The sequence below is a fragment of the Crocodylus siamensis genome, chromosome 15, assembly GCF_052110815.1.
Source record: "Crocodylus siamensis isolate JL-2025a chromosome 15, ASM5211081v1, whole genome shotgun sequence".
Taxonomy (NCBI): Eukaryota; Metazoa; Chordata; order Crocodylia; family Crocodylidae; genus Crocodylus; species Crocodylus siamensis.
The window spans coordinates 46571736-46588348 of NC_143409.1; the positions used below are offsets into that span (position 1 = coordinate 46571736).

Consider the following 16613-nt stretch of genomic DNA (forward strand, 5'->3'; position numbering starts at 1 on the left):
CCCCCTCTACACCAGTGGTCCCCAAAGTGGGGGGCGCGCAAGACGATCCGTTGGGGTGCAGGAAGAAAATATTAGAACTTCTATTTTTATAAATATACATATATTGGGGGTGCGTGCTCAAAATTTTTTTACTGATGGGGTGCCCAAATATAAATATACATATATTGGGGGTGCGTGCCCAAAAATGTTTTACTGATAGGGGTGTGCAATCAAAAAAGTTTGGAGACCACTGCTCTACATGACATTGGTCAGGCCGCAGCTGGAGTACTGCGTCCAGTACTAGGCACCACACTTCAAGAGGGATGTGGCCAGCCTGGAGAGGGTCCAGAGGAGGCCACTGGCATGATCAGGGGGCAGCAGGACAGGCCCTGTGAGGAGAGGCTATGGGACCTGAACCTGTTCAGCCTCAGCGAGAGGAAGCTGAGGGGGGACATGGTGGCTGCCTACAAACTCATCGGAGATCAACAGCAAATAGGTAGAGCCCTTTTCTCCCCAGCACCACCTGGGGTGATGAGGAACAATGGTAATAAGCTGATGGAGAATAGGTTTAGGTTAGAAATCAGAAGGCAATATTTTACAGTTTGGGTGGCCAAAATCTGGAACCAGCTTCCCAGGGAAGTGGTCCTCACGCCTACCTTGGGCAAATTCAAGAGGAGGCTGGATGATCACCTGTCTGGGGTCTTGTGAACCCAGCATTCATTCCTGCCTGTGGCAGGGAGTCAGGGTAGATGATCTGTTCAGGTCCTTCCTGCCCCTAGCTACTATGAAACTATGAGCCAACTTTTATTTTTGCCAGGGGGTTGCTAAGATGATGGACATATGTAAAGTTTTACGTATTTCAGATAACAGCCCTCTTCCAGAGAGGGGGCAGGGTCCTCAGGCTCCCACATACTTGGTTCCTCTGACATGAGGACTCCTTGCAGCAAGCACAGCACTGTCCCCTCCGTATGTCAGGCAGGATCCAGTCTGCAGCTGGGAGCAGAGTGGCCCTGCAGCCCTCTCAATAAGTCTTGTGACATGTACTAGCACTTGATGCTTTCCAATCCTTTTTGTGCACAACGGGAAGTGCCCGGAAGGGCTCCTCAGGAGACCCAGAGTGAGGGCGGTTTGTGCCAGGGTGAGAGGTCTGCACTGCCACGATTGGTTTTCTTTGCAGATCTAGTTGCATGAAACCATTTCCTTCTGAATTTAGCTCACAGCCCCTCCCTACCCAAGATGATTTCCTGATGTTCTCCCTTCTCTGGTGGCGGCAGAGCCAGCTGTTCAGAGAAACTGATAAACAGCCAAGAAAAATGCCAGCTTTGTTCTCCAGCAAAGATCTTAGGGGGCATCACTTCAGCAGGGATGGAGCAGGGGCATGGATGGATGAGTATGGGGATGATGCAGAGGGAAAGGAGGCTTCAGGGAGTGACAGCATCACAGGCTTGCTGACCTCCTGGGTTTCCTGCCTTTGTGTGCAGCTGTCACTGACCCTAGCTCCTTCCCCCCCTCACCCTGAGCCACTTAGCCCAGAAACCAGCAGGAGGTTGGGCTGCCTGACTGTGGGACTGAGTGCAGCAGCCCTGTTTCACGCACAGAGCTCTGTGAACTAAGAAGGGGACTCTGGATTGCAAGTGCTCAGATCTTAATTAGCAGAGCCATGTGCTCGGTGCTGCTGCTTGCAGCTGTGGGGTGCAGCATGTGCTCAGAGATAATGCAAAATTTTCCAAGGACATGGAGCTTGCTGGTGTCACCCTTCAAATCATCCCCTCTACAACTTGTCTTCCAGCCTTCAGGCACCTGCAGGCTGTGTCGCCTGTATCAGAGGCCCCAGGCATGGTGGCGTTTCTGAAGGTCCAAGCCAGTTTGCTACATTGCCATATCATACCATATAGTAATGGAGCATGTTGCTATGTCGCCATAGGGTGATATGTAGACGCGCCTGCTGGAAGGCAGAGAAAGAAATGAACCCACGTGCCCACCTCAGGCACTGACCCAAGCTGAAGTTCACTGGCAGCAGAGGAAAAATCCCCTCTTCTCCGGACCTCAGTGCAACTGGATGGGTCTCTATGCAGCTTGCTTTCAGGGGATCACGGTTTCTTCCAGCATGTGAATCCTTTATGTGATGCTGATGGAGTCTGCTTTTCCAGGGATCTCTGCTTCCATGCAGGGGTTCCCAGGCGGCTGCTGTGGTACAGACTGAGAGGTGCATTTTTTGGCTGCCGCTTGAGAGACAAGGCTGTGAATTCTTCCATACATGATCATCACTATAGTGGGCCACAAAGGTTTTGAGGAGCACTGGAGACAGTTTCAGTAAAAAGTCTTTAAAGAAGAGGAAGTCGTGTGAGCAGAACACACAGAGAATCAAGAAAGCAGACAAGAAACAAGCCCTCTCTGATCATCACACAGAACTATTAGCAACAAAAACTAATCCAAATTCAAATGTATCCTGTAAATCTCAAGATGTGAAACTTCTTAGCATAGGTGGATGGCATCTGGTTAACGTGATAATTTTCACAGTTTACCATGTGCTCACACATGGGACTAAATATCTTTCAAAGGAAAAGCAAGGCTACATTTGTGCGTAGTCATCTGAATGGAGTTGCTGAAATCTACTACCTGCTGTAAGTGGGGTTGGCTTATTAAACAAAGATAATTTGATTAAAGTTGCTTATTCAGGGGTTCTCTTAGAGCAGCCTAGTTGAATTTATGAATAAAAGTTGTAGGCCCCAATTCTGTAAAGACCAATGCAATAGCTTAAGTTTGTGCCCTAACAGCTGTTCTTCTATAGAAAATAGAGGACTTTGCAAGATCAAGGCTTCCTACATAATATTACTCTCAGTAAACCCCAAAGATCTGCTCCATTGGGATCTTCTTGGAGTAACTGGGGGCACTGTATAGTAACTCTTACACCCTCCTTATTCTTTGTAAGTCTTCAACATAGGGAGAGACTGATCTAATGCTTCATATGGGTTTTCCTACACTTGCTGGGTTTGATGATTCTGAAAGTTCTCCTCTAAATCCTATGTTTTTACAAAGTTTAGGGAACAGCTATGGGGGGAACACCCCCTCCAACCCAATGGGCTGCTTTGTGCTCCTCAGGTTTCTGGTCCGTGTCAGTCCACGTCCAGTAGATGGTGCCAGCACATCATCTTCCATCTGGGAGGACTGGCGTTCTCCTTTGTTTCAGCCAATGTTTTTGGAATTAACTACATCAGGAACAAAAATCCTCCAGTTCTCTGAACAGGCTTCGGAAGAGTGGGTGTGCTTGGCCCACTCTCAACCCCACCCCGAGAAATGTGTAGCCTTCAAACAATTCAGACACCCCAGCAAGTAGTTGTTTCAGTGGCTGATAATACTTCACTTTGCAAGGCCCAGCATTCCCAGCATAGGGCTTCCATGTCTCCCATGGGCTGTCTTCAGCTAAGTTCACATGACAGGCTCCTGCAAAGTCTTAGAGGGGCTTTTGGCAATATCCTATTTCACTTTATGCACCCAAATGGCAGGTTTCCAGCCATGGAACGGCCATTTGTGGCACTTTAAGTCCATTTTGTGGGCCTATTCCACACGCATTGTGAACACACAAGCATTCACAAAAGCTGCTGAGCGTGTACAGCAGGTTGTGTGCTGGACTGGCAGGCATGTGACTTTGTATGGGTGCAAGTCACAAAATACTGCCTAGCAAGAGCCCAGCCAGGATGAAGTCTATTTGGCTACTGCATATTAGTTGAAAGAAGAGGAATTTCAATGTTGTTGCTGGAGAGCCAAGTGGTTAGCACCCTTGCTGACAGCAGTGATTCTCAACCAGGTGCTGTGGCACCCTAGGGTGCCTCGAGATCCTTTCAAGGATGCTGTGGAGTGCCATGCAATGTTAGAACTGCTAGGTGGCAAACATCATTCACCAGATAGACCCAGAGATTTCAAATAGGAATCCAGCATAGTGTTAAAAGCATTTTGACCTGTTGTGGGCTTGCTGAATGCTTTGTAACAGAAGAATTGCTCTACTATCTACATACATGCATCCAAAGGGGCAAAAACCTTCTTAGTTCTCTCTGTTGTACAGTATCTTGTGAATATTAAATGCACAGTTCAGTGGTTCAGCTCCAAGGGCAGAGCTGGAGGGAGTCTGGAGTAAGGCCTAGTGTCTGGGGCCGGGTGGTTAGAGCACTGTGCTAAGAAGAGAAGTTCAGGTTCACATCCACGCTGCCATCCACACTGCATAAAGGAGGCTAGGTCTTCTTCTTCCTGAATGACCTGAATAGTGGACTTTGCTAAAACACAGGAGACTCCCTCTCATTTTTGCTGGGACTCCCATTCAGGTGCACACATGCAGAGCTTTGTACCTGCCCAACTAGAGGGTAGACTATTGCACAAGGTCTTTGTCCATAGTGCCAAAATAGCAGTTGTGCTGTTGGAAAACTGCCATTGGGGGCCATAAAGTGACATGGGATTATGCCCTCTGTGTCCCTAAGCAGATTTTCCAATGTCTGTTAGGGCTTGTGCTGTGGCGGTGACTTTCCACGTAGTCCTGAAGGCAGGCACTGGGTTTCTGTCCCATGAGGTGTTTCTGATGCATGACAAGGCTGGCAGAAGCTGGGCCATCACTCCACGGTTCCCTGTCGTATGCAGGGTCTCTCCTGCCCTGTGGGCCCAGAGGGGATATTAGCATCAATCTTTCATCTTGGGAAAACATCTGCATGTGACAAGGCTGAAGCTTGTCCCCAGTTCCTTCCTTGTGGTGCTGCTGCCTTTGTCAAAGGCCATTATTTTAAATTCATCAGACTGCTGCCTTGGCAGTGCGTATGACCTGTCTGGATGTGTCTGCTCATTACTATGTATTTATCAGTATATTTATCAGTGAAGTGGAAGGACTTAAAGTAACAAGAAACAATGGCATAGACCAGGGGTGCTGAACCTCTGGCCTGTGGGCCAGATCTGGCCCTTGGAGCTGTATCTTCTGGTCCGCTGAGCTCCTCACAGTCCCAAAACTTTGGCATCATGGGATCAGTGGCAGCATTAATTGCTACTCCCCTACTGCCAAATTTCCAGACCAGTGGGGATCTCCATAGGCTAGATAGCATATTCCTGCCATGCCACATAGGGCATGCGGTAGGCATGAGCCCTGATCTGAGCATGTGGGGTTGGGAGGTGGCACAGGGCCTGATGCAGGCATGTGGGGACAAACCCCATGTGCCAGTCCCATGACTGGTCAGTCCACAGGCTGGTCTTGTTCCATTCATCTAGCCCAGGAGGTCAAAAGGTTGAATACCACTGGCATAGATAAAACAGCAGGGTGGGTAAAAATCACTCCGGAAGAGAGACAGTAAAAAGGTCCACAGAAGGAGAGTCTGCTATAGGACCCCAGGATCAGACTTGAACATGCGTAAATATTATGGGACCGGTGTACGATTTGATGTGTTAGGTATCGCATAGAAAGCAGATCCTACCAGTGGTGGCCAGGCACAGCTATTCTTGGACATGATGGCTGACAAATTCTGCCATCATCCAGTCACTGAATCAGTCTGAGTCAATGCTCATTTTGGATCTGTTTTGAGAAAATAGAAAGGATTTCAGAGAACAGCTGGTTATTGGAAATCAGGGCCTGTACCAGTTCATTTTAAACTGATTGACAAAAAATAGGTCTATACCCGAGGGCCTGGGCTTCAGCAGGACAAACCTGGAAAAATTAAGGGAATTAATGAGGTTAACTGGATTTAAAATCTCAAGGATTTGAGTGGAAGAAAAGACATGTAATTACTTGATATCAAAAGTGCAAATATTATCTGGAACTTCTGTACCAAGCACGAAGGAGGAAAACTGATAGGAAAATGTCTACCTGGATAAATAAGCAATTCAAAGAGGCTATTCAAAGTACGCAGACAACCTCCAAGAAATGAAGAAGGGAGTGAGCAGTGAAGAAGGCCATGTCTCAAAGCTCAGGCACTGCAGAAAATCAAGTGAAAATGGCTAAAAGCCTGGCTTAGTTCGACCTTGTAGAGAAAATGATAATGAAGAGCAGAAGATTCTTCAGACACATAAAGAGAATAAAGAGGGAAGAAGTGGGGCAGAGATCAAGAAGTAGCTTGGGATGGCCCTTGGAATGGTTTTGACCTGTGGGCATTGTCTGTACTACCCTGGGGTTCTTGAAGTGACTTGCATGTCTAGTGTAGATTACAGGGAGTTCAAGAATTTGGTTGTGCAAATCAGGAAAGTAAGGCCCAGAGTTTATGATGCCCCTTTATGGATTAGGTTGTCCTCCTTTGCTCGCCATTCATTTGAGCTCTGAATAAGATTAAAGTATTGGTTACGTTGTATTTGTATTGTATTTAATTATATATTGTATTTAATTAAGGATTTAATTTGATTGCATTTAATCCTTTAATACTGTGCTTCAGGGCTTCCACTGGTTGCCTTCAGGAGCCAGGAAGATTTTTTTTTTACATTGAATTCATAAATTGATTTTTCAGCTTTTTTGCTACTCTCCTTCTCCCTCTCCCAAAACAGTAGAGAGTGGCCAAGACGAGAGAGGGAGAAACTAACAAAGGGAAGACTTGAGGGGAGGCTCAGAGGAAGTGTCTTGTCAGGGACAGCTGTGGGCTGTGGATCTGTTTCTCTGGGGGAGAGGGCTGGGACCTCTCTTTCTTCCCCAACACACACCAAAATGCCCCTTGTGAACCCTATTCATCAAATAACATGCAATCTCCAGCTAACTCATCTCCCAGCTTGGATCATTATGAGCCAGTACGGGTGCCAAGTAGGTGGAGCCTTAGGGCCCTGGCCTCTCTCGGGAAGAGGGCTGTCACCTGAAATGCGTAAAACTTTCCACATGTCCATCATCTTAGGACCCCCCACCATGCCAACAAAAATAAAAGTCAGCGCTTATATGAGCCAGGACCCCAGGTGCCGTAAATTGGTGGAGTCTCATTGACGCCAGTGCAGCACTGCTGATTTCCGCCACTGGAACATCTGGCCCTATGTTCCTCCCTCCACACACCCGTAAACATTATTCATTGAATGCCACCTGCAATCCCCAGCTGCTCTGGTGGGTCTGGTGAAATCAGTGCTACAGCTGCTTATCAGAAAAGCACACGCAAGTTTAAGGAAAGCAACTTTTATTATTGTGAAACAGGCAATGACCAGACAGAGCATGAAGCCTGGAAACCAGTCACCACAGGACCATGTCTGCAGGGGAGAGGGTTTGGGGGCTCTGGACTCCCCTGGGCGCTCTGGGCTTGGAGCAGTGGCGATAGGAAGCGGGGGTCATCGGTCCAGGGAGCTGGACCCGCGAGCAGGTTGCTTCTCCTTCCCTCATGCTAGACAAGTGGAAGCAGAGGGGCTCGGCAGCAGCAAGGGAGACCTGGTCCCCGGAGGGTCGCCACCAATCCGGCATCTGTCCCTTCTCCTGCAAGGCAGCCAGGGGCTGGTGCTGCAGGATGGGTCAGCGACGTGGCCGGGGGCTGTCACAGGGACTTGCCGTGCTGGAGCCGCCAGTGTGTGATGACATTGGAGCTCTGGGTGAAGCTCTTGCCGCAGTCGGGGCAGACGTAGGGGCGCTCACCTGTGTGGATCCTCTTGTGCTTGGTCAGGGCAGAGCTGGTGGTGAAGGTCTTGCTGCAGTTGGGGCAGATGTAAGGCCTCTCCCCCGTGTGCACGCGCTGGTGGGTGGTGAGGTGGGCGAACTGGCTGTAGCCCCGCCCGCAGTCGGGGCACTGGTAGGGCTTCTCGGGCAGGTGGGTGCGCTGGTGCCGCAGGAGGTAGGAGCTGGTGGAGAAGCTCTTCCCGCAGTCGGGGCAGTCGTAGCACTTCTCAGTGCAGTGCGTGCGCTGGTGCTTGATGAGGAGGGAGTTGTCGGTGAAGCCCTTGCCACAGTCCGCGCACACGTAGGGGCGCTCGCCCGTGTGCAGGCGCTGGTGGATGGTCAGGGACGAGCAGTCGCGGAAGCTCTCCCCGCAGGCCTCGCAGCGGTAGGGGCGCTCGCCCGTGTGCAGGCGCTGGTGCCGCGTCAGGTTGGAGCTGCTGCTGAAGCGCCGCCCGCACTCAGGGCAGGGGTAGGGCCGCTCCCCGGTGTGGGTGCGCTGGTGCTTGATGAGGTCGGAGTTGACGTTGAAGCTGCGCCCGCAGTCCCGGCAGCGGTAGGGCCGCTCGCCTGTGTGCAGCCGCTGGTGCGTGATCAGGTGCGAGCTCTGGCTGAAGCAGCGCCCGCACTCGGGGCACTGGTAGGGCCGGTCTCCCAGGTGGATGCGCTGGTGGGTCAGCAGGTTCGACCGCAGACTGAAGCTCTTCCCGCACGCCTCACACGTGTTGGGCCTCCCCCTGGTGCTTGCCCCCTTGGGGGTTGTGGGGGCCTTGTGTTTCCCCAAACCTCCTTGCAGGGCACTGGGGTCATCCTGTTTCTTCTCTGGATGGCTTCCTTGCTCCTCCTCACAGCCTTCACCTTGCTCTGGGCAAACATCCCCTTCAGCTTCTTCCAATCCTGGTCCATCCAGTTCCTCATGCTCAGGGCCTTTCTGTGGTGGGTTCTCCTCCTCGTTGTCACTCACTGTCCCCTCACCTGCTGGGGCAGAGGGAGAATCCAGACAGGAGTCACTGCCTGTGCTGGGAGGAAGGGAACCTCCGGGGGACAGGGGGAAAGGAGGAGAACAAGCTGAAAATGATGTGAAGAGGCTGGAAAGCCAGGAGCTAAATTCCAGAGGGCAAAGGGAAGGGGCCAGTTCTGCCTCCACTTCCCATCCAAACATTTGGCGGAAGGGAGCTTCTGCCAGGGGTCAGCAGGATGTGGCAGGGAGCCTCAAGTGATATCTGGGATGAGGGGGAGAGGAGGCAATATGCGGGGAGCTCATAAGCCCCTTGAGGGACTCTCAGAGATTTCCTCAGCCCCTATGTCCCCCCAAGATGGTGTAAGTGATTCCTCACCACACGGGATCTCCTGGCATCTCCATGTCCTCAGAGCTGTGGGGCTCCACCTCCCTTACCCCCTCCCTTTGTTCTTGCTAGGAGTCCCTGTTGTTTTTGAGCACCAGAAATCCTTCTCCAGGAAGGCAAGAAATGGGCTCTGGGTCAGATGTGCACTTGTGGGCTGTTTGCCCCAAAGAATATTCCCAGATTCCACCCCCAGCCCCCTCCAAAGCAGTAAAACCCCTGTCCCTGTAGTCTGAGTCTCAAGAGACTGCTAATGGGGAATGGAGCTGTGTGCACCACTGCCAGGAGCACACACAGCCAGACACTCCTCATCCAACAAGCTACCAAAATACATCCAAAGCAAGTGTCTCTTCCACAGGGATGAGACCCAACCAAAGAAACTGATGTCCTGGATCTGAGGGAGCTGAGCCCAGTGAAGGTGAGAGAACCAGGGGTTAACCTGGTACTGGTGTGTACCAGCCAGCAGGTGCAGCTTAGTGGAGAATGGGAGAGTTTTGTCAGCCAGTGCAGCAAGATTAGATTTTGAAAACTGCATTTTGGAGATTGACTGTGTCTGGTGAATCAGGACCAACCAGTCATAGAAAGAAGGACTCCAGGGACAGCACTGGACATGCCATGTATCTTATTTTTAGAAATGGACTCAGTTCCAGGCTGACAGGATCCCTGGACAGTCCTCAGAGACGATCTAGAGGTTCCAGAGCTGGTTCAGCCAATCTCTCACCTGTCCAGGGGTCTCCTCTTTCCTCCACCCCCTGAAGATATGCGACTTTTGGCTCCTTCTCTTGTGCCATTTGGAGATCTTGGGAATCAGAAAGGTCTGTTAAGGAGAAAAAAAACCCCAGGTGATTCCAGGTGAATTATCTCTCCATGGTGCCTTTGCTTCTTGAAGGACTGGCAGGACTCAGAAGAGGACTTGTCTTTGTTACAGACAACAAGAACATTCACAGCTACGGACGATGGAATAGAAAATGTACAATAGATATGAAACCTCATGTGTCATGGCAGAAGACAACCAGCAACTGGTTCACAGCTTCCCCTCTGGACTCCTTCTTCTACTGGATGCTGGACTGGTTGTCCCACTGGCCTGACCCAGTATAGCTAAGGTTCAATTCCACTTCAGTAACATGGCAGGATATGATGCTCACAAATCCATAGATAAAGCCCACATCTATATTTCCTCCTGACCCACCCCAACTGGGCACTTCATTTCATGAGGAAAAATTGGTAATTTTGAGGCCTGTTTCTCTTTCCCACAAAGTTAAGATAACTGGCGTATCTTCAAGAAATTGAAGGAATTCAAAAGTATTATTTCCTCTGGGTTTGGATTCAGGCCCTTGTGCTATGGCATGCATTAGGCTGGGCCTTTTCACCACTATACAAACAAAAAAACAGAATTCGGATTGCTCCTTAGAAAGCAGGGGAATATTTTATATGGCAGGGAAAACATTAAAGTCACGGTGAAGCCAAAGGCCTTGCACAGAATGACAGAAACCATGTCTAGAAACTGATAAGCCTTACTCTTCCTTACCATTTGTGATCACTGAGGGGCTTTTTATCCACCATTACTATAGGGTGCAGAGATTTGCAAAATGGTTGGACTAAACACAATTATTTTTTTACCAACTTTTTGTTCATCAGCTTTGTGGCCAAAATATAGATCCTTCTGAGGAATTGTCCTTTACAGCGAGATGTCCTGAAGTGCCATAGGGACAGAGGAGCACAAGTCCTGGCAAAAATCAAGAAGCCCCACTGGGAACTGATAGGTATCAAGCTCCTACACGATTTTAGTGCTTTTGAAAATCTTGGCCTTACTTATTTTAGTAATTTTAGGTCCTTAGTGACTTCATCTGCACTTCCTATAGCTGAGAGAATGCTTGATGGAGGAGGACTTGTTTTGCATTGTTGTCATAGATAAGGTGCAGAGTCTAGAAACTCCTGCTTAAGTGCTTAACTTGGAACCCATTACTGGTCCTAATGGTGACTTCATGTGTGCAGAAGCTAGACCTGTGCTGGTTTCAGTGCTGGCAACTCTTGCTGTTTTCATTGTCACTCACGTGACATTTGGGAACTTTTTTTAAAGCTCTGTCTCCTGGAGTCAAAGGATTAACTGAGAATTTCTGTTCCTAGAGGTCTTGAAAGCAGAAGACAAAGGAAAAAGAAGCCAGTATATATTATAACGCCTCCCCCCACAAACAACAAACTCATGTTTTATTAGCTTAGCTCACGATTTTCTGAAGTCCTGACACACAATTTTTGATTCCTTAGCGTTGGCAAGGGGCTGGCTTTTCCAGGCCTTTTTCTTTAGTAATGCCCCTGACCTTCCACTGCCCCTTACGTTTACTACCAGTCATTGGATAAAATGGATTGAGAACAGTGTGGTGGGGATGCTTCTGTCCTAGTAGGAAGAACAGTTGAAGCTAGACCCCAGGACCTGTGGCTTTCCAAGCCAGCATCCACCTCGGGCTTGCCCTTCTCCTCTTGGCTCTTGCTTGGCTTCCCAGGAGCTAGTTTTAAAAGAAGCACTGGAGAAAAGCATCAGTAATGCAAAATCTATAGTGTGGTGGTTAGGGTGCTATACTGGAAAGTTTGAGATGTGCAGGGTCAAATTCCTTGTAGGTAAGGGACCAAGAAGCCCATGTTTCTGGGTAAGCTCACTAAGCACTCTCCTGTTCTTAGAGCTAAAACAGTAGTGTTAGATCTCCTGAGCACATCTACATGTGTGCTCTAATGCACATTAGCCTATTATAATGCACATTAAAGTGTCACAAAAAACCTTGCACTTTCACTAATTCACATTAAAATAGGCCAACATGCCTTTTTTTAGTACTTCATCACAATGGAGGTACTAAATTTAATGTCCATTAGCAAAAGCGTATTAATGAAAGTGTGGACGCGCCCTCTGAATCTAACACTCACAAATCATGGCTCTCTGGCTGGCTACATTTCCATGATTTAGATCCAAGCATGCATCCAGAAAGAGCAAAGGTACATAGCTGCATATATGCTCAGCCAGCACGTAACCTACTGCAGTGACTCATTCTATGTGCACACATGTACGCATCCATGCAAGAGGGGTAAAAGAATAACTACATATGTGGAAGTGCCAAAAAAGCCACTTTTACAGCTATTCCCTGCAATGCATGCCTTGTGCTGAAACAGAAGCAATAGTTACAAAAAGCAAGTACAAAGCCATCTTGGTTAGCATGGAGCCTGGCATAAATTCCACAAGCAAACACAAACCATTTGAGATGAACAGCAGTTTCCTTTGAGCTCCTTCTGTTTGCTATATGGAAGAATAATTTTGGAAGTGGAGACTCAAGCCAAATCCCCACAAGACAGTAGTCACTGCATTTTATCTTGATAACAGGAATGCTAAGTAGGTAACTTTCTTACCTTGGAGTGAGGCTGGACTGCATGCTAACCTTCATGACCACCTGAAGAAGGTGGCTGCCAAGATGAAGGTAAGGGTCAATTCAGTCCAGAAATTGGCAAGCACAAGCTGGGGGGCATCAGCATCAGTATTACGGACATCAACGCTGGTCCTTGCATACTCTGTAGCCAAGTATTGTGCACTGGTATGGACCAGGAGCAGTCACACTTGACTTATTGACATCTAAATGAACTCTGCAATGCGGTGCATCCCTGGAACCCTCAAGTTGGCCCCAACACCTTGGCTGCCTGTGCTGTCACACATTGCTCCTCTACCATTCATCACAAGGCAAAAACTCTACAGTACGTCTGCAGAATTAAGGAAAACAAATGTTTCCCCATCCACCAGGACCTCAATTAATGCCCCTCACTGTTGCCTACAGTCACACAAGCCTTTCTGGATCCACGTGCTTAACCTTCAACAACATGACTTTAATCCTGATGAAGCTTGGAAAATCCAGTGGAGTTCACAGGAAGTCCCAAGTAAACTTCTTGCATAGATTCAGTGCAGAAGGTCCCTGGCTTTGATCTCCCATAATGGTCACAGGCAACTCTAAACTGTACCTGGACAAGCCACAGGTGATGCAGAGTCTTGATGCACAAATGGAAAATTTAAAAAACCTCTCCAGTGTGTGACCATGGTCACCCAAAACAGACCGTGGAACATATGACTCAATGCCCGATCCACAAATATGAAGGAGGTATCACAGTGATACACCCTGCTGCTCTTGACACAGTCGTCTGGCTCAGTCACCTAAATGTAAAATGACAGTTGCTGTTCTGTATCTACATCAGCCATACAAAAGAAGCAGCTCCTTCTCCCATGAGTTTTGCTTCTGATTCTGCTCTTTATAAAGCCAGGGGGGCTTGGTAAAAGGTGGGTGTAAAAAGGTGAATGGATCTCCCTCCACTGTCCAAATGCCTCCCTGCTCTGGGCTCTCCTGCAGGCTTGAGAGGGAATCGCTTCTATGGGAGCCAGGTGGTTTGGAAGGGAAGGAGTCACGAAGGGATGCTTAACTCCAGACTCAGCTGCTGTGCTCCGGAAGGGGCTGTTACAGTCACAGCAAGAAGTAGCTCCCACTAGATGCTTCTCAGCTGGGCCCCTGAAAGCACACAGGACCAGGCAGAGAAGCATCCCAGACCAGAGGAATTCAGTGCTAAGTCCCATCCAGCACTGCCCTCTGAGCCAGGACAGTAAATACTCATTTGCCCGTGGGAGGATGTCCCTGTACATTGATCCTCCCATGCAGTACGTCTGGCCTCTCCAGCCTCCCTCCCAACTTATGTCTCGTGTCCTCCCTTCTCCTTTGCTTGGGATACTTAGGGCAGTCATGCTCCCACTCCTGCCAGTGCTAAGAGCAGCTCTGGGAGCAGAGATGTGTGCAGAAGGGCAGTGTGTGCAGAATCACTGTCCTGCCCATCCCCGGCACTTTCCCCAAGCTCTCTCCATTACCTGGAGTCTCCGGCTCAGCAGTTGGTGTTGGCAGAGCCCAGGGCTGCCTTTAGGGTGGGGGCAAATAACCAGCCAGAGAAAGTCCCTGTCCCAGGCAGTGTTGCAGGTCGAGTTGGTATTGCGAGACACAGGAAGGGGTTGGAGCAGCTGAGAGCAGCTGTAGCTGGTGCTGGGAGGAGGGAAACAGGAAGGGGGGATAATAGAGATTAGCCTGCGTGGCTGCTGCACTGGTGGTGGTAGCAGAAAAGCCTAATACAAGATGCTGCTGCTGCCTCCCTGGCCGTGCTGGCTGAGCTGCTGCTGCCCCAGCACAACCCTAGGCAGGAGCCAGGCCCTGCTGACACTAACCCCAAGCTGGAGCCTGGATGCACCCACAGACACAGACCCCCTCTGTACTGCATGGGGAGAGTGAGGTGCTTCAGGAGGAGAGGCAGAGGGTGTTTGGGGATATCGGACCAACTGTCCAGCAGTCTAGTCTGCTGTTGAGGAGTGCCAATAATGCCTTCCAGCATAGCAGCCCAGCACCCAACAGAATACGTTGCAGATCTAAAGAGAGCTCTTGGATCAGGGGCCTAAATGATCCCCTGCACCATGAACTAGGAGATCCTAACACTATCACTGCGGCACGCAGCTGGGCTGGAAGAAGATGTTCAAGTTCACCCATGAGGGTTTCTCAGGCTGCTTTTCTGTGCAGAGGCTGAAGTGGCTGTGGAGGACGGTTCAGACTGGATGGATCTGCTCAGTCAGTGACTTGTGTGGTGGCTTTGGGGTTGTTGCAGCTTTTATCTGTAGCCAGCGGGCTCCTGGTGAGGTTGGGGAGGTCGTGCTCACTCACAGCGGTGCTGTCAGGGCCAAGGTGTTTTGCAGGTCTTGCTACACAGTGTAAGAAAAGAGAGCAAAGATTAGATCCATGCATTGTGATGTGATACAAGGCTGTGATTTGAGGAAGTGGGGACTGAGAGCTTTCCTAGGACACAAAGGCATGAATATATGAATGAGGGAGAACAAAATAGACTGTGCTTAGCCTCCTGCATGGAAGACACTGAAAATCTTTAGGCATCACTGCCCAGCCACGTTCAAGATGAGGTAGATGCTCTGAATGGACAACGCTAGTGCCAAAAAGCCATGGCTGAGAGAGCTACAACCAAGGGAAAGCAGGTTTCCAACTGTGTGAGCCACAGCAGCATTTACTAAGAGGCAGAGGGTCTTGCTGGTCCTGGGGTTGCTCAGCCACTTGGGAGAGTCCCGGGGCTCCTTCATGAAGGATGGCAGTACCCCGCAAGTCCATCCAAGCTGCCTGGGGCAGCAGGGCACGAGGAAAGGGGAAGCAGGGCACGAGGAAAGGCTCCTGCCAGTGAGAGGAGGAGAAAGGAAAGGCCTGCGGAGGACGGACTTTAGGACAAGACTTTCTAGGGCAGAGGAGAGAATTGCCCACACATGGCAGGGAGCAGGTTTGTGTTAGTGCCAAGAGCGTCCCCCTCCCTTCCCACTGATCCCAGCTCCCCAGGGGCAGAGGGGACAGGACAGTACCTGCAGGAGCAAGTGTGGGTGGCTGGAGAGAGGCGAGGGCGCCGGAGGTGACCAGCAGGCTGTGCCTTTGCAGATCTTCAGATAGCTGTTTCAGGCAGGTGATGATGAATAGCTTATTCAGGACCCTGATGGGGATTTCTTTCTCCGGCAAGGGCACAAGAGCCAGTTAGAGCCTCTGCTGCCCCAGGGAAGGACAGCAGATGTGGGAGCAGTCATGGGGCACGGATCGGTCTGAAACCAAGGGGTTTTGGTAACAGCCCAGGGAAATGGGGACAGGTTCCCAGAGCGACCTTTTTCTGAGAGTCGTGGTGAAGACGGGGTGGCGGCCCGGGGCAATGGGGCAGATGGGCAGTGCTGAGTTGCTGAATCCTTTATTCTCCCTAGACCAGGCACAGGCTCAGGGGCAGCAGGAGAAATGTAGCCATGTGGGGCCCTGGGCAGCGTCTAAGGACTCCTGACTGGCAGGCTGGGAAAGGGAAGCTTGTCCTGATGGGGACTGTGGCGAAATGCCGGGCTAGCGGCTCCGGCACCGCTTAGGGAAGCCGCGGGCTTTGCGGAGCTGTGCGAGCGCACGGCTTGTGGGGTGGGATTGAGGTAGCTCTTAGCTGCCCTCGAGGTTCGCCGAGTTGGCACAAGTAGACGACTTAGAGTAAGTAGTTAGTGTCTCTTAATCTATAGGGTGTCCGTTGGTTCACGAGGTTCCAGAGCCAGCCCTTGCGTTCCAACAGTGGAGCTAGTCCAAAGCTAGGTGCAGTTGCCGACTCCTTAAGTCCCAGAACTGGTCAACGGCTCATTGATATGGAATGTTAGTAATAAAAGTTATTACGGAGCAGATATAGAGTAAAATAAAAAGATTTATTCACTCACCTGGCCTCACCCTCTTACAAGTAAGAGGGGAGGCCGGTTGGAACGAAGTTGCAGTAAATACAAGTATAGCGAGCGTAGGTATGCTGTCTAAGCTACGATGAGAGGCAGTCGAGAAGCGGAGTCTCCGATGTTTCTTCAGTTACAGTATGCTGGATACTAAAGGGGTCTGTTGGTTCACGGGGTTCCAGAGCCAGCAGCTGCCGACTCCGTAGTCCCAGAACTGGTCAACAGCTCATGAACGGGATATTCTATAGGGTGTCCGTTGGTTCACGAGGTTCCAGAGCCAGCCCTTGCGTTCCAACAGTGGAACTAGTCCAAAGCTAGGTGCGGCTGCCGACTCCTTAAGTCCCAGAACTGGTCAACGGCTCATAAATGGGAAACACAAAGCAATACTGTAACACGGTGAATTGTTGTCAGTTGTCAGATTTCTGAGGCC

At 50.0% G+C, this 16613-nt stretch overlaps 1 protein-coding gene across 3 annotated transcripts; it reads right to left on the reverse strand.

The window, feature by feature from the left end:
* Positions 1–7088: 7088 nt before the first annotated feature.
* Positions 7089–13916, reverse strand: LOC149852561 (uncharacterized). 3 transcript variants are annotated; one of them, XM_090030086.1, is made up of 3 exons: positions 13781–13916; positions 9620–9715; positions 7089–8530 (listed from the first exon to the last, which is right to left on the reverse strand). In XM_090030086.1, exons 2-3 carry the CDS (start codon positions 9687–9689, stop codon positions 7440–7442), a joined length of 1161 nt encoding a protein of 386 aa, XP_089886212.1. In that variant the 5' UTR covers positions 9690–9715; positions 13781–13916; the 3' UTR covers positions 7089–7439. The 3 variants fall into 3 exon arrangements, with proteins under 3 accessions (XP_089886212.1, XP_089886211.1, XP_089886213.1); XM_090030085.1 differs by having other exon boundaries at positions 7089–8533; XM_090030087.1 differs by lacking the exon at positions 13781–13916 and adding an exon at positions 12292–13770.
* Between the last annotated feature and the right edge of the window lie 2697 nt (positions 13917–16613).